This window comes from Ursus arctos, unplaced genomic scaffold (assembly GCF_023065955.2).
Source record: "Ursus arctos isolate Adak ecotype North America unplaced genomic scaffold, UrsArc2.0 scaffold_31, whole genome shotgun sequence".
NCBI lineage: Eukaryota > Metazoa > Chordata > Mammalia > Carnivora > Ursidae > Ursus > Ursus arctos.
In genome coordinates, this window is record NW_026622997.1 from 27,996,751 (window position 1) to 28,014,841 (window position 18,091).

General features: G+C 35.9%; 1 protein-coding gene across 1 annotated transcript in view; it reads right to left on the reverse strand.

Annotated features, from left to right (window-relative positions):
- Positions 1 to 18,091, reverse strand: part of LOC130542237 (butyrophilin subfamily 2 member A2-like) — a 45,001-nt gene that overhangs the window by 5,691 nt on the left and 21,219 nt on the right. Inside the window, exons 4-7 of the mRNA XM_057304956.1 lie at positions 14,916 to 14,960; positions 13,655 to 13,675; positions 13,282 to 13,308; positions 12,635 to 12,661 (exon numbers count right to left, since the gene is read on the reverse strand). Coding sequence (XP_057160939.1) covers positions 12,635 to 12,661; positions 13,282 to 13,308; positions 13,655 to 13,675; positions 14,916 to 14,960 — 120 coding nt within the window. The remainder of the gene's footprint in view (positions 1 to 12,634; positions 12,662 to 13,281; positions 13,309 to 13,654; positions 13,676 to 14,915; positions 14,961 to 18,091) is intronic.

Below are 18,091 nucleotides of genomic sequence, written 5' to 3' on the forward strand. Positions count from 1 at the left end.
TGTTTCTCGTGTATTGAGTTTGAGAAGTTCTTTATAGATCTTGGATACCAGTCCTTTATCTGTAGTGTCATTTGCAAATATATTCTCCCATTCCGTGGGCTGCCTCTTAGTTTTTCTGACTGTTTCCTTGGATGTGCAGAAACTTTTAATCTTGATGAAGTCCCATAAATTCATTTTATCTTTTGTTTCTCTTGCCTTTGGGGATGTGTCATGAAAAAGATTGCTTTGGCCGATGTCGTAGAGGTTGTTGCCTATGTTCTCCTCTAGAATTTTGATGGATTCCTGTCTCACATCGAGGTCTTTCATCCATTTGGAGTTTATTTTTGTGTATGGTGTGAGATAGTGGTCAAGTTTCATTCTCTTGCATGTAGCTGTCCAATTTTCCCAGCACCATTTATTGAAGAGACTGTCTTTTTCCCACCGGATGTTTTTTCCTGCTTTATCAAATATTAGTTGCCCAAAGAGCCGAGGGTCCATTTCTGGGCTCTCTATTCTGTTCCATTGGTCTATGTGTCTGTTTTTGTGCCAGTACCATGCTGTCTTTGTGATCACAGCTTTGTAGTACAGCTCGAAATCTGGCATTGTGATGCCCCCAGCTTTGTTTTTCCTTTTCAACAGTTCCTTGGAGATTCGGGGCCTTTTCTGGTTCCATACAAATTTAAGGACTGTTTGTTCCAGTTCTTTGAAAAATGTCCTTGGTATTTTGATCGGGATAGCATTGAAAGTGTAGATTGCTCTGGGTAGCATGGACATTTTAACTATGTTAATTCTTCCGATCCATGAGCATGGAATATCTTTCCATCTTTTTATGTCTTCCTCAATGTCTTTTAAGAGTGATTTATAGTTTCTAGAATATAGGTCCTTTACGTCTCTGGTTAAGTTAATTCCAAGGTAACGTATGGTTTTTGGTGCTATTGTAAATGGGATGGATTCCCTAATTTCTCTTTCTTCGGTCTCGTTATTCGTGTATAGAAATGCAACTGATTTCTGAGCATTTATTTTGTATCCTGCCACGTTACTGAATTGCTCTATAACTTCTAATAGTTTGGGAGTGGCTTCTTTTGGGTTTTCCATATAGAGTATCATGTCATCTGCAAAGAGAGACATTTTGACTTCTTCTTTGCCAATTTGAATACCTTTGATCCCTTTTTGTCGTCTGATTGCTGTTGCAAGGACTTCTAGTACTATGTTGAATAATAGTGGCGAGAGTGGGCATCCTTGTCGAGTTCCTGATCTTAAGGGAAAGGTTTCCAGCTTTTCCCCATTGAGAATAATATTTGCAGTAGGCTTTTCATAGATGGCTTTTGTGAGATTGAGAAATGTACCTTCCATTCCTACACTCTGAAGGGTTTTAATCAGGAAAGGATTCTGTATTTTGTCAAATGCTTTTTCGGCATCGATTGAGAGGATCATATGGTTCCTGAGTCTTTTCTTGTTGATATGATGTATCACGCTGATTGATTTGCGAATATTGAACCACGCTTGCATCCCAGGTATGAATCCCACTTGATCGTGATGGATAATCCTTTTAATGTATTGTTGGATTCTATTAGCAAGTATCTTGTTGAGGATTTTGGCGTCCATATTCATTAGGGAAATCGGTCTGTAATTCTCCTTTTTGATGGGGTCTTTGCCTGGTTTGGGGATCAAGGTAATATTGGCCTCATAGAATGAGTTTGGTAGCTTTCCTTCTGTTTCTATTTTTTGAAATAGCTTTAGGAGAATAGGTATTATTTCTTCTTTGAATGTTTGGTAGAATTCCCCAGGAAAACCGTCTGGGCCTGGAGTTTTGTTATTTGGAAGGTTGTTTATCACTGACTCAATTTCTTCATAATTAATTGGCCTGTTTAAGGAATCAATTTCTTCCGGTTTCAATCTTGGTAGTTTATAGGTTTCCAGGAAGGATTCCATCTCTTCCAGATTGCTTAGTTTATTGGCATATAGCTGTTGATAAAAATTTCTAATAATCCTTCCAATTTCAATGGTGTTCGTCGTGACCTCTCCTTTTTCGTTCATAATTTTAATAATCTGGGTCCTTTCTCTTTTCTTTTGGATAAGTCTTGCCAGGGGTCTGTCAATTTTATTGATTCTCTCAAAGAACCAGCTTCTAGTCCTGTTGATCTGCTCTACTGTACTTCTGGTTTCTGCTTGATTGATTTCAGCTCTAATTTTGGTCAACTGCTTCCTCGTGCGTGGATTAGGCCTGTCCCTCTGTTGCTGTTCCAGCTTCTTGAGGTGAAAATATAAAAAGTGCATTTTAGATTTTTCTATTCTTTTGAGTGAGGCTTGGATGGCTATGTATTTCCCCCTTAGGACTGCCTTTGCAGTATCCCATAGGTTTTGGACCATTGTGTTTTCATTCTTGTTGGTCTCCATAAATTGTTTAATTTGATTTTTGATTTCCTGGTTTATTGAATCATTCCTGAGCAGGATGGTTCTTAGTCTCCAAGTGTTTGAGTTTCTTCCAAATTTTTCCTTGTGGTTGAGTTCCAATTTCAGAGCTTTGTCGTAAGAAAATATGCAGGGGATAATTTCAATCTTTTGGTATCTGTTGAGACCTGTTTTGTGTCCAAGAACATGGTCTATTCTTGAGAATGTCCCATGGGAATTAGAATAGAATGAGTATTCTTTGGTTCTGGGGTGTAGTGTTCTATATATATCTATGAGGTCCAACTCATTGAGTATGGCATTTAAAGCCTTTGATTCTTTGCTTAGTTTTTGCCAGGGTGTTCTGTCTATTTCTGATAGTGGGGTGTTGAGGTCCCCTACTATTAATATATTTTTACCTATATTTCTATTTATTCTGGTTAAGAGTTGGCTTGTGTATCTTGCTGCTCCCCTGTTGGGGGCGTAGATATTTATAATTGTCATCTCCACTTGTTGGATACATCCTTTAAGAATAATATAGTGTCCTTCTGTATCTCTAACTACAGTCTGTAGTTTAAAATCCAATCTGTCTGATATGAGAATTGCTATCCCAGCTTTCTTTTGAGGTCCATTGGCATGAAAAATGGTTTTCCTTCCCTTCACTTTCAGTCTGGTTGTATCTTTGGGTTCAAAATGAGTCTCTTGTAGACAGCAAATGGATAGATCATTTCTTTTTATCCAATCTGCAACCCTGTGGCATTTTATGGGAGCATTGAAGCCATTTGCATTGAGAGTGATTATTGAGAGATATGATTTTAATGATGCCATGTTGCCAGTAAAGTCTTTGTTTGTATCGGTTGTGACTTTCTGTTCTGTATCACTCTTGGGGCCTTTTTATCTTTATAGAACCCCCCTTAATATCTCCTGTAGGGCTGGTTTTGTGGTTACGAAATTGGTTAATGACTGGCGATTCTGGAGGGTTTTTATTTCTCCATCAATTCTGAATGACAGCCTTGCTAGATAAAGGATTCTTGGCTGCATGTTTTTCTCTGAAAGAGGTTTAAAAATGCCCCCCCCCTTCTCTCATTCCAGGTCTGTGTAGCAGGTCTGACATAATTCTGATACCTTTGCCTTGGTACCTGAGAAATTTCTTTGCCCTGGCTGCTTTCAATACTGTATCCTTGGATCTAATATTTGCGAATTGTACTATGACGTGACATGGTGTAGGTTTGTCATGGTTGAGCTTGGGAGGGGTCCTCTCTGTCTCTTGGACACGAATGTTTGTTTCCCTCGCTAGATTAGGGAAGTTTTCAGCTACAATTTGTTCAAATATCTCTTCTAGACCTCTGTTTATCTCCACCCCCTCGGGGATGCCGATTATTCTGACATTGGATTGTTTCATTGAGTCAGTAATCTCCTGTAATCTACATTCATGGGCATGGATTTTTTTAAGTCCAGCTTCTATTTTTGTTTTTTCTTCTACTAACCCATCCTCCAATTCGCTAATACGTTCCTCTGCCTCATTTACCCTGGCCGTCAGAGCCTGTAGTTTTGACCGCATTTGGCTCATAGAATTTTTAATTTCTGCCAGATTCACTCTCATTTCGCCCTTAGAGATTCTATATTCTCCTTAACATTTTTGTTAATACTTTTTTCAAGTCTACACATCATTTTGACCATCGTTACTCTGAATTCCATTTCTGATAATTTGGTTACATCCATATCCATTAGTTCTGTGGCAGAGGCCACAGACTCATTGTCTTTTCTTTGCTGGGGGGGGACTTCTCCTTCTCGTCATTCTGATGAGAGGTTGTGGGGTTGTCCAGAGCCCAAATTATTGACCGGGACCCGGGCTTTGTGCCCTTGTTTTATAGGGATCTTAGGGATGTGGGCTTCTTCTTTAAAGATTTTATTTATTTATGTGGCAGAGAGACAACCAGCGAGAGATGGAACACAAGCAGGTGAGTGGGAGAGGAAGAAGCAGGCTCCCAGCGGAGAAGCCTGATGAGGGACTCCTTTCCGGAACGCCGGGATCAAGCCCTGAGCAAAAGACAGACGCTCAATGACTACGCCACCCAGGCGCCCCGGGATGTGGGCTTCTTGATTTTTCAGCCTGCCTTCTGGGGGAGGGGCCTGCTGCACCGATACTCAGGCAACCTTGTTTGGGTAGAGTCTCCGTGTCCCCTGTGAGAGGGGATGGGGATGGGCACGCTGTGAGCTGGTATTTCCAGGCTTTTGTTTTCTAGTGGCTTTCCCTGGCGGTTTGCTGTGCCTCTTCTGAGAGTCAAAGCAGCAGTAGCCAAATCCCAGCCTCTGTCTCAGAATAGAGGGATTGCAGACCGCTCTCCACTGGGCTCTTCTGGTGACTTTAACTCTGTTTCTGTTGGTGCTGCTCAACCCTACAGTGTCCCCTGATGTGCGCCCCACACCCGGCGTCCCAGCCCTCACTCCCAGGGCGGCGCGTCTCTGTCCTTTGTGTTTCTAACACCACCAGCCGCCAGCCGCCACCACGTGCACCGGAGCTCCCCGTCTCAGTCTGCTTCCAGTGAGCACACCGGAGTTCCAGAGTTTCGTGAGAAGTCTGGTGGCCCGCGCTCCCCACTCACGGTCCCAGTCTGTTTTCTCGTGGGTGCCGGTCTGCGAGTCCACCCGCTCCCCCGTGCAAGTGGCTACCGCTTCCCGGCACCCAAACGCGGCGGCTCCCTCCCCCTTTCGTTTATCTTCTGATATCTGTGTGCGGTTTCATGGCTCCCCGCTTTGTACCTCAATACTCAATGCTAGAGATGTTCATTTGTAGAGATCCAGATGTATCTTCCTGCGTCTCAGGCTGTTTCCGTGGATGTTCAGGCTGGTCTGGTACCTATCCAGCTTGACTCAGGGGACCGGCTGAAAAAGGGGTCCCCTACTCCTCCGCCATCTTAACTCCTCCCCCAATGTTCATATGATATTTTTTCATTCTCATTCCCATTATAACACTTTCCCACTCCTCCGCTAGGTACAAGGCTAAGAGTAAAAATGGAGAATACAGGATTCTCCTAAAAATGGAGAATACAGGACAGAAGAAAATTCTTGGTTCTCAGAGTTACTATTTTGAAGAGAGTTGCCCAGGAGAGCCACAGAACCATACATTTTCATATTATCATTTGCAGGAGTGAGGAATACCAAGCAGTTGTGTTAACGATGGAGATATAGGAGTTGCTTTTTATAAAAACCAAAGTTAATTATACCTACTCAATGCAGAAAGTACTGCCTAAAGGTGTTTCTTATTAAACAAGAAAATGTGTGGTCTGGTTTAGTGCTTAGACAATAGACATGACAAAACTACAAATACAGACATCCATAATAAGCAGAGAAAACATTTGCTAAAACTGTTGCCTGTGATCATTTGGAAAGCATATCATATGTCCTAAACAGACTGCAGATATGAAGAAATGTTTTTGAAAAGACAGCATTCTTTGAATCTGTCATTGACATCCTAATGAAAAAACTATTCATTTTCAAAATAACTATTTACCTTTTTTTCTGGCATAAATCAAAATAAATACAAAACCTCCAAAAAAATGGGCAATTATCAGAGTTTAAAAAGGTGATCTTTTCTAGACCAAGAATTAGCCCACCAACTGTTTTTGTAAATACAGTCTTATTGGAAGACAACCACGCTAATTTTTTATGTATTGCTTATGGCTCCTTAGTGTACAAGGCACCATTGAGTAATCGTGAGGATACCATATGGCCCACAAACCCTAAACTATTTACAATATGGATCCTTACAGAACAAGTATGGCAATCATTTTTCTAGACCACCCCAGAGAAGAGATGAAGTTAGTGTATTTTTAGCACAAAGGAATAGTGCGATTTCTTTATTGAACAAGGTGACTTAAAGAAAAGAACAAGTTAAGATGATGGATTTTTCAGAGTTGCTTCAGGTAGCTTCAAGAAACCAACCATAAAAGGAGATGCATAAGAAAATAAATCAGATTGGCAAATATGTCTACAGTTACTTTGGATATAGTCATTGCTACATGAAACTAACTGGGAAGAATTGTATGAGAAGCCTATGAAATTTGGAGGAAAATGTTGTCAAAAATAACATGAAGCAAAGGGCTTCTGTAATGGCTGAATGAAGGCTTGGTAAATCCTCTCCCCCAAAGCAACAATAAGACTGGAAAAGCTCTCAAATGGGAACTTTTGAATTCTAGAAATTCACAAAGGGAATCAACAAGGACACACAGCAAATTGAGAAACACTCACTTAGGAAAAACTAAAATGATGAATAAAAAAATGTCCATAAAAGTATCTTCTCTCATTACAATGGAATCAAGTTGAAAATAAAAAACAGGAATAAATTTTAGAAATAAAGAAAAATTTGGTTTCAAATAATATATTTATAAATAATCTGTGGAATAAAAAGGAAATCAAAAGAGAATTTAGAAGATATTTTGAGTTGAATAAAAATGAAAACATTACATACCAAAATTTATTGGATTCAGCTAAAAGCAGTGCCTAAAGGGAAATGTAAGTCTTTAAATGTCTGATATAGAAAAGGAGAATTAAATCAATTACTAATTAAACCAATAAACTAAGCTTCTCCTTAAAAAGACTAAAAAGTGAATAATAAACTGAGCTTGAAACAATCAAAAGTAAGGAAATAATGAAATTAGAAACCAAGGAAGAAGGGACGCCTGGGTGGCTAAGTCAGTTAAGTGTCTGCCTTTGGTTCAGGTCATGATCTCAGGGTCTTGGGATCGAGCCATGCTGGGGACTCTCTGCTCAGTGGGGAGTCAGCTTCTCTCTCTCCTTCTGTGCCTCCCCACCCCAGCTTCATGCTCTCTCTCTCTCTAAAAAATAAATAAAATCTTAAAAAAAAGAAAAGAAATCATTAAAAAAACCCTAAATTCAATATTTTACTGTCTCAGTCAGTTAAATAAATTTTCCTTCTTAGAAAAGTCAGCAAAGTTCAATAATAAGAAACACAGGCACTTGTTATGTTGAGCACCAGGTGTTGTATGGAAGTGTTGAATCACTAAACTGTACACCTGAAACTAATATTACACTGTATGTGAACAAACTGGAATTTAAATTAAAAAAAATAAAAAAAAATTAAAAGCCACAATAATCAACACACACACACACACGGGGGTTTTGCAAGACAGGACATCACTATTAAACTCTCAGAAATTAGAAGGCTAAAATGGGAATTCTATGAAAATCCTTATGCCACTAAATTAGACTTCAATGAAATGAACAATTCTTTAAAATATGAATTACTGAAAACAACTCAAGAAATAGAAAATCTAGATAGATCTCTAGCAACTAAGATATCAATTATTAATTATACAGTTACAAGAATTACTAATTTTAAACTTTCTACAAAGAAATTAACAGGCCCAGTTGGCTTTACTGGTGTACTTTACCAAAAATTTTAAAAATAAATAATAACAATATTCAACAAAATTCTCTAGAAAATAAAGGAAGAGGGATATTTCTCAACTCATTCTAGTATGTTAGTATCACACTGATATCAAAGCCAGAAAAGACATCACAAATATCCTTCATGAATACAAATGCAAAAACTCTCAATAAAAATTAACAAACGGAATATAACAACACATATAAAAAAAGATTATAGACACCATCAAGTGGGGTTTGTGCCCAGAATGTAAGATCAGCTTAATGTGTTAATCAATTAATGTAACAAGCCATACTAATAAAATAATCAACAAAATGACATAATCCTCTCAGTAGGCACAGAAAATGCATTTGGTAAAATCTAATATACATCATGATACAAAAAATCAATAAACTAGAAACAGAAGGGCAATTTTCAACCTGATAAAGTGTATCTATGAAAAATATAAAACAGATGAAATACTTAATAATAAATAATGATTTTTTTCACTTCATGGTAGGGCTCAAGGCAAGGATGTCTGCTTTTGCTATTTCTATTCAACACTGTAATTGAGATTCTATGCAGTTAGTTTAAAAAAAAAGAATTCAGATTTGAAAAAAGAGGCAAATCTTCTTTTATTAACAGTTGACTCATCATTTCTGTAGAAAATCAAACAAATGTCCACAAAAGTCTACTAGAACTAGATCAATGAATTCAGCAAGGTTAGGGAATAAAAAAGTCAATTTAATCATGTCTAAAATGAAATTATACTATTTCATTCACTGTTTCAAAGAATGTCAAAAAGGAAGAAATTTTATGAAAAAGTATAAGATTTGCACACTGAAACTACAAAACATTACTGAGACAACACAGATGATATAAGTAAAAAGAGAAGCATTCTATGCTCATAGAAAGTCTAATATTAAAATGGCAATTCAGGGTGCCTGGGTGACTTAGATGGTTGTGTCTGCCTCGGCCCAGGTCATGATCTCAAGGTCCTGGGATTGAGTCCCGCATCGGGATTCCTGCTCAATGGGGAGTCTGCTTCTCCCTCTGCTGCCTGTTCCCCCTGCTTGTGCATGCTCTCTCTTTCTCTCTGACAAATAAATAAATAAATAAATAAATAAATAAGTCTTTAAAATGGCAATTCACCCCAGCTTTATCTATAGATGCAACACAATTCCTAACAGAATTATGCCAGGTTTTTTTGCTTTTGTTTTTTGAGAACTTTTCAAGTAGATTCTAGAATTCAGATGAAATGCAAAGGAACCAGAATAGCCAAAACAATTTTTTTTAAAGAAGATCAAAATAAGAAAACTTACATTTTCAAATTTCAAAACATACTATGAAACTATAGTAATGAAGAGAATGTGAAGGGAATGGCATGAAGACAGACAAATAAATCAGTGGAACAAAATTTTAAATCCAGAAATCAACTCATGATCAATTGATAGTTTCAAAAGAAGTTAGTGCTGACACATCAGATATCCACATGCAAAGAGATGTATTGGGATCTTTCCCTCACCCCACACAAAATATGAACTCAAAATGTGTCATAAACCTAAAGGCAAGAGCTAAAGCTATAAAACTTTCAGTACAAAAAATTGGAGAAAAATATTTGAAACCTCAAATTATGGAAGGTCTTCTGAAATATGAAGCCAAAAGCTTGTGATAAAATAAACAAACTGATAAATCGGACCTCATCAAAATAAGAACTTCTGTATTTCAAAATACACCATTAAGAAAATGAAAGGACAATACACAGACTAGAAAAAAATATGTTCAACTTATCTGATAAAAGATTTATATTCAAATATGTAAGATTTCTTAAAAGTCAAAAATGGGATGACAAACATTCCAATTGAAAAATGGCAAAATAGGGTTACCTGGGTGGCGTAGTTATTTAAGCATTTGCTCAGGTCATGATCTCAAGATCCTGGGATGGAGCCCCATATTGGGATCCCTGCTTAGTGGGGAATCTGCTTCTTCCTTTCCCTCTTCCTCTTCCCCTCCCCTGTTCATGCACGTTGGCTCGCTCTCTCTCTCACTTGCTCTCTCTCTCAAATTAATAAATAAATTCTTTTAAAAAATAAAAAAATAAATTAAAAATGGCAAAATAATAAATAGATATTTCATCAAGGAAGGAATACAAATGGCTATAAACCACATGAAATAATACTCAACATCATTTTACATCAGAGAAATTCAAATTAATATGACAAAGAGATACACTTCACATCCACTAGGAAGACCATAATAAGAATTATAAATAATAAACGTTGTCATGTACTTCTGCCCAAAATGTAAAATGATACAGATGCTTTGGTTAACAGTTTGACAATTTCATTAAATGTTAAACATAAATTTATCATATGATTTAGAATTTCCACTCCTAAGTCTATAACCAAGAAAAAATAAAACACATTTTCACTCAGAGATGTGTATGTGAATGTTCTTAGTAGAATTGTTCATAAGGCTTCAAAAGTGGAAACTGGTGCAGCCATTCTGGAAAACAGTATAGAGTTTTCTCAAAAAGTTAAAAATAGAACTAACTACCCTATGATCCAGCAATTGTGTTACTAGGTATTTACCCAAAAGATACAAAAATACTGGTTTGAAGGGGCACATGCATCCTGATGTTTATAGCAGCATTATTTATAATAGCCAAATTATGGAAAGAGCCCATATATTCATTGACTGTTGAATGGATAAAGAAATTGTGTGTGTATGTGTGTGTGTGTGTGTGTGTGTGTGTGTGTGTGTAATGGAATGATATTCAGCCATAAGAAAGAATGAAATCTTGCCATTTTGCAACAACGTGGGTGGAGCTAGAGTGTATTATGCTAAGTGAAATAAGTCAGTCAGAGAAAGACAAATACCATATGATTTCCCTCATATGTGGAATTTAAGAAATGAAATAGATGCAGATGGGGAAGAAAAAAGAGAGAGAGAAACCATAAAACAGCTTCTTAACTACACAGAACAAACTGAGATTGCTGGAGAGGTGGTGGGTGGGGAAATGGACTAAATGGGTGATGGGTATTAAGGAGGGCAATTGCTGTGGTGAGTATATCACTAAATTCTATCCCTGAAACTAATATTATACTATATGTTAACTAACTAGAATTTAAATTAAAACTTAAAACTATAAAAAAAGTGGAAGTATTGTAAACATCTATTATCTGGGGAATGAATAAGCATAATATGGCATATCCTTACAATGGAATACTATCTGGCAATATAAAGGAACAGAGTACCAAAACGTGCTAAAAGGAGAGTCTCAAAAACATGTTAAAAAAAAAAAAACCCAAGAAAGACCATATATTACATGATTCCAATTATACATGTCCAAAAGGCAAAGCTGTAAGAGAGAGTAAGTAGCCTAAGGATTGCCCGAGCCTGGGAAAGAGTTGGCAGAAAATGGAAACAAAAGATCTTTTGGGGTGATAGAAATCTGGATTTGATGATTGTTGCCCAACTGCATAAATGTATTAACAAATCATTGAACTGATTTTCAAAAAATGAGTGAACACTTAATTAAATAAATGTATGGTATGTAAATTATATGCAATAACACTTTTTCCAAAAAAAAAAGGAGCTTGGAGTAAGAAATTCTGTAAGTATGAAAGCTGCAAAGCATATTTTGTAACAGTAAATTGGCACAAACCAGAAGAGTGCTATGCCACTATCCGTTTGAAGTGGGGGAGAGCCAAGGGCTACTGAAGAAAACAGGGAGCAAATTATATCTCAAGAGCAAAATAAGGGTCTACATTATCAGGAAAATTCTTCCACTCTCAGAATAGGGGGCCTTCACAATATGGCCTGCTGGGAATTCTTCCTTCTGTTGGTAAATGATGCCTGTGGTGCTTTCTCCTTATCCTTACTCTAAACAGAAATTTTTATTCCATGTTTTATTGCATTGTCTAAGTATGGAATGGAGGGTGCAGACGACTCCTGTCTTTGAGTACACAGATTTCAAGATCCATAAGAGTTACATCCACTGACAGAAGAGGAGTGGGCATTTCCTAGAGATCTTGGCCTTAGAGTTAGTTGCAGTGACTCCATGGACCCTTGGCTTCTCTTTTTGGAAAAGGACCAAGTTAGATAGATACAGAAAAGAAGCATTAATTGATATTGGTTACCTTGAAAGACAGCTTGTTGTAGGGATGGCAAAACTCTAACAATACTCATTGCTTTTCTGTTTTCTGGGCAAACAGCTAAACAATCTTTCCCAGCTCCCATTATGCCTAGGTGAAACCACATGACAGAACTGGCCTATGTAGGTGTAAGTGGTGAATGCCCTTTCAACCCTTCCGCAAAACACTATATATTTTGGTGAACTTCACATTTCTTTTTCTCAAAAAATTTTGACTGGCATTGAAGGACATCTAGAATATTAGGAAGTTACACAATGAAAGAGTCCAGATCAAAGTCGTTGCTTAGGAGACGTATTCCAAGTAGGGATTCTTAACCAGGAATATCTGTATACACATTAGAAATACACTTGCTTGCTAACCTATTTCACATTTTGATGTTTATTTGAAAGAGTAGCTAGAATTAATTCAGATAAATACAAAACTTTAAAACTTCCTTGGAATATGAAAAAGGAAAAAGGAAATTTATTAAACTGACAACTTACTATTTTAATTTCTTAATATCTTCTTTAATTAACTTGTAAGTGTCCTGTGAGACACAGGTTAGAAAAAGATGGAAAGAAAAGTAATTTATATTTCTTGGTAGGTTTTCTATGGAACAGAAGTTATGTACAACACATTTTTCTCTGTCAGTGGTAGTAACATGATATCTTGCAGAACTTAGGAGCTTAATTATATATCTTAGAATCAGGAAAAATTATCATGGTCAGAACAATGTACTCACCAGGGTACAATGATGTGTTCTGCCAGTCTGCAAGTGAAAAAGATGATGAAATATTATTACCCTTTCCTGGTTCTTCACATATCTTTTTCTCTCTTCTCATCACTGGTGTTCTCTAAGTATTCAGTTGCATATTTATCTCTCTGTCGCTTTCCTTCCTCACAAGCATGCAACCCATTTCTTTCCTGAACTAGAAAATGGTTGAGTTGTGTATGTGTGTGGAAAAATATAAAGTCAGGAAAAAAAGGCAAACTAAAAACAATAAAAAGAAGAAAGGAAATAAGGGAGATAGAAAATGAAGGAGTGATGATAGGAAGACGGATAGTTTGAGATAAAGATAGAAAAGAAGGATGGAAAAATGGAAGGAAAGAAGAGAGAGGAAGGACAAAGAAAAAGAAGGAAGTAGGAAGAACAGAGTGAAGGAATAAAGAATTGAGAAAGTGAGACAAAGTGAAAAGCATACTCCAAATTAGGGGAAAATGAGTTAACTAACTTTACAGATTCTCTTCCATTTATGCTCCTACACAGTGAACACAGGCAATGGTATCGTATGCCTGACTCTTTCTGGGAACTGGGTTTAGAGTAGAGTTAGGAGTCTTATTATTTGTGGAATTTAAGAAATGCCATGAAAGAACTTCTGAGCTACTTACCATTCCGAAATAGGGCTCTTCTCTTATCTGAAAGGAAATGTACACAGAAGACTAGGACTCTCAAAGAGATAAAAATGCAAAAAAAAAGACATGCGTTCTTTGATTCTCTCATTATCACTATCATATTAGTCAAACCATTGCTCCCTTATAAATTATTTCTTATGGATATAATAAAGCTGACTCACATGATTTGTAGGATTTAATCAAGGTAAACAAGTAAATTATTCCTAGCATGATAACTGCAATATAAAGAGGCAACAGGAAAATGTAAAAGACACCCAAAATAAAGACATAAAGGAACAGGATAAAGTGAAGCATGGGATTTCCACAATATAACATCTTGCAAATATTTTAACTATTGGAATACAATTACCGATTTCCTTTTGCAATTCTCCTGAAATACAAAAGTGAAAACCCCATTTTAATGTCACAGGGAAAAGAAAAATTAAAGTTCCTTAAATGAATTACATGTGAAATAAGTTACTTTATTGAAGTTAAAAAAAAAAAACCCTCACTTTTCCAGAACACTTATTGAAAACAAAACAAAACAAAACAAAAATATATCACATGCTTATATGGATAAATTATTTTACAGTTGAAATTCAAGGGAAAATTGCCAAAGTCCCCAGTGGTAGATTGTGTTTGAACTAGTTTAGAATGTTGATATTAACGAATATCATCACCTGTAATGTCATACTATTCATCATCTGTGCAGTAACAGCTACAATTTATTCAATGCTTCCACTGAGATAGGTATTATTTAATGGCTTTATATAATTACTCAATTGAATGTTAGCAAAATAATGGTGAAACAGGACTCCTCTGTTTACAGAATAAAGATCTGAGGATCAAAGGTCAATAACATGATGAAGTTTCTGTTGGTAAATGGGCAAATCAATGATTTAAACCCAGGTATATTCAACTGCAAATTAAAGACTCAATCACTATGCCATAATCTTCCAGTTTTGGTCCAGCCAGCTGAGGCTTCGGTCAAAAGGTAGAGAGAGTAGTATTGTTTGTTCTGTATAAGGAACAACCTATTGCACATTTTTTGAAAAAATGGTGCCTTATTGAGAAGAGCTTCAGTTTAGAGAAAAAAAGATTATATATTTTCTAGGTGTTTTACTGAAAAACTTATGGGGTTCCACATTGCTTTATGTTAAATGGTAAAGCAGAAAAATAATTTTAAATTTCTTGTGACTGAACTTAACACCCCCCAAAATAATTTCCCAAAGTCTTCTTTCGGCATGCTATCTTTGTCATCATAATCATCATCATCACCATCATCACTATCATTGCCACCATCATCACCAGCATGCCCACTGACATTCATTAAGTGCTTTCTCTGCACTAAGCTCTGTGATACATGCTTCACAAACCAAGTGGCATCACACTTGATCACCAAAAGTGCTTCAGAAATCACGATGCTTATGCAAAAGAGTAAACTGAAATTAGAGCAATAGAAGTGATCTGCAAATGAAGTAACAGAAGGTCAAATCAATTCATTTACTAACAGACAATGTCCCTGGCTCACCACAATGCCAAGATGCCCAGTGTTGCTCTCATACAGTTAAGAGAGCTGACATTGCTTAAATTCCATGATTTGTACTTAAACGTGAAAATAAAATGCCTACCTTGCTCTTGCTGAGTTTCTTCCTTCCTTTCCTCTGAAAAAGAAACTAGACAAAAATTTGAACACTTTAGAAAAAAACAAACAGGAAAACTTTAGTACATATTAAGTTGAAACAAATTGCACATGTAGCCTTAGAGTTGCAAGTAGACTGGTGTACTAGGAAGAAAGTTTTATTTGGTATAATGTGAAGATACTGAATGCCTTTTCTTTTTATTGTCAGAAACTGAGTTTGCTGCAATGATATCCTTTCTAAATGATTTAAGATTTGAAACTCATCATCTTTCATTTTCTCTGCAAATCAAATGAGAAATATTGATTAAAATAATTGAAGTAATTAATAAATAAAGGTATAAAGGATCAAATATTGTTCTTTTAGGGGCAAACCCTATTTTTACAAAATGCCAAAGTGCCAAGAGCATTGCTTTTATATAATCCAGGACAGGGTTTCCTTCAATAATATATTTTCTATTTTGGTGGAGATAAATTTCCCTTTGACTTCCTCCTTTTTCTCTGAATAAATTCATTAAACTAATATATTTCAAATAATGGATACAACATGAATTAAAAGAGAGTAAAATTTGGGGCGCCTGGGTGGCTCAGTTGGTTAAGTGTCCAACTCTTGATGTTGGCTCAGGTCATTATCTCAGGGTCGTGAGATCGAGCCCCACATTGGGCTCCATTCTCAGTGTGGAGTCTGCTTGAGATTCTCTGTCCTTCTCCCTCTGTCCCTCCCTTCTCTTGTGCGCTCTCTGTCTAAAATAAATAAAATAAAAGAGGGTAAAATTTATTAGGTCATTAATTAATTAAATATTCTGTCTATGGATGAAGAGAAAACACCTTTGTTCATATTTTCAAAACAAAATAGAAGAAATTTTTGATTTTCAGAATTTACAATCTCTTATTTCTAGCCACGTGTTTTCCCCTGCTTCTTATTTTCTCCTTCTGTTATTTCCCTTATGCCTGCAGAATTTTCTTTAGTATTTCCTATGAGACAACTCTGGCAACTAATTTCTTTCTTTCCTTGACTTTTCTTTCTTCCATGCATTAAAGTTTTTCTTTTGTCTTTTTGTTGAAGTCTGTTTTCAGTGAATATATAGACTAGTGCATTGACAGTCTTATAGTATTTTAATGATTTTGCTTTATTGTATTCTTGCTCTTATGATTTCTAGTGTGATAAAACCTGGTTTTCAATAATTTTTCTTCTGTTGTTTTACTTTAGATACCTTCAAGAGTCATTTATCTTTGGCTTTCAAAATTATGATCATAATATTTCTAGGCATGTAGGTATTCTTTGAGTTTATTCTGCTCATACTTTGCCAAGCATTTTGTGTCCTTAAATTTAAATACTTTACCAAGTTTGAGAAAATTTTGACACTCTTCTTCAAATACATTTTATGCTCCAATTTTTCTCCTTTCTTCCTGGGAATCTCTTCATTTGTGTGCTAAAACTTTTTAAAATTACCAATTGTCTTTATTCATAAAACTTTTACACACTGTAAATATTTCCACTTTTTAAAATTAAGTTTTCTACTTTAATTCTAATAAAGTTAACATACAGTGTTATATTAGTTTCAGAGGTATAATATAGTGATTCAGGAATTCTACAAACTATTCAGTGCTCATAATGTTAAGCGTACTCTTAATCCCCATCACCTATTTCACCTATAGTAAAGAGTCCCTTTTTGCGTTGTCTCTTTTTTCCTTTGTTCATTTATTTTGTTCCTTAAATTCCACATGTGACTGATATCTTATAGTATTTGTCTTTGAATGTCTTTTCCTTTAGCATTACACTCTCTAGCTCCATCCACATTGTTGTGAATGGCAAGAATTCATTTTTTATGGCTGAATAATATTCTATTTTGTATATATTCCTTTTCTTCTTTATCCATTTATCTATCGATAGAGACTTGGGCTGCTTCCATAATCTGGCTATTGTAGATAATGTTGCAAGAAATATATGGATGCCTATATCCTTTTGAATTAGTGTTTTTGTATTCAAAGGGGGTAAATAGCCAGTAGCACAGTTGCTAGGTCCTAGGGTAGTTCCATTTTTAGCTTTTGAGGAACCTCCATACTGTTTTCCAGAGCGGCTGCACCAGTTTGCATTCCCACCAATAGCGCATGAGGGTTCCCTTTTTTCTCCATCCTCACCAACCCTTGTTGCTTCCTGTGTTTTTGATTTTAGCAATTCCATTTTCTGGTCTTTTTGCTTATTGTCGACATTTTCCTATTGTGCTAATGCAGTAATATTTAAATTTCAGATATATTTTTCAGTTCTAAAATTTTTATTTATTTTTTCTAGTTTCTATTTGTTGTGAATTTTCATTCTTTTTATTTCTAATCTCTTTTATTTTACCTGATGTAGCACAGTGACCCTAGTTTTTCTCTCTTTTTAACATTTTTATATAAAGCCCTATATCTCCTTTACCCAGATCCCCCTAATGAAAGAAAACATTTTGTATAACTGTAGTAAAATATCGAAGCCAAGAAACTGACATGGTTATAATACTGTTAACTATACAATATACCTCATTCAGATTTCATCATTTTCGTATGCATTGATGTGCGTGTGTGTGTTTATGCAATTTCTCCCTTCTATAGACTCAAGAAACCACAATCAAGATACAAAACTAGTCCATAACCGCAAAGAAAATCTTTTAGGTAATTTCTTTACATTCCCACTCTCCACCCCTGCTCTTCCTTTGTCCACTGGCAGCCACTACTCTATACTCCATCTCTACAGTTTTGTCAACTTTCAGTTATACCAATGGAATCATACAGTACATAATCTCTTGAGACGCACTTTTTTTCCCACCAAGCACAATGCTATTAAAGCCCACCACATTTGTTGTATGAATCAATAGTCTGCTCCATTTTATTGCTGAATAGTATTCTATTATAATCATTTACCACAGTTTATGTAACCATTCATTGAAGGGTATTTGTTTTGTTTCTAGTTTTTTGCTAATACAAGTAAAATTGTTCTACATAGAAGACTCTGTGTGTGCATAAGTTTTTCTCTCTTTATTCTTTAGAACAAATGCCTAAAAGTGTGTGATTGTTGATTTATACAGCAAGTGCATACTCATTCTTGTAAGAAAATGCCACATTATTGAATAGAACAGCTGTACCACTTTATATTCTTACCAGCAATTTTAGAAATCCAGTTTCCTCATG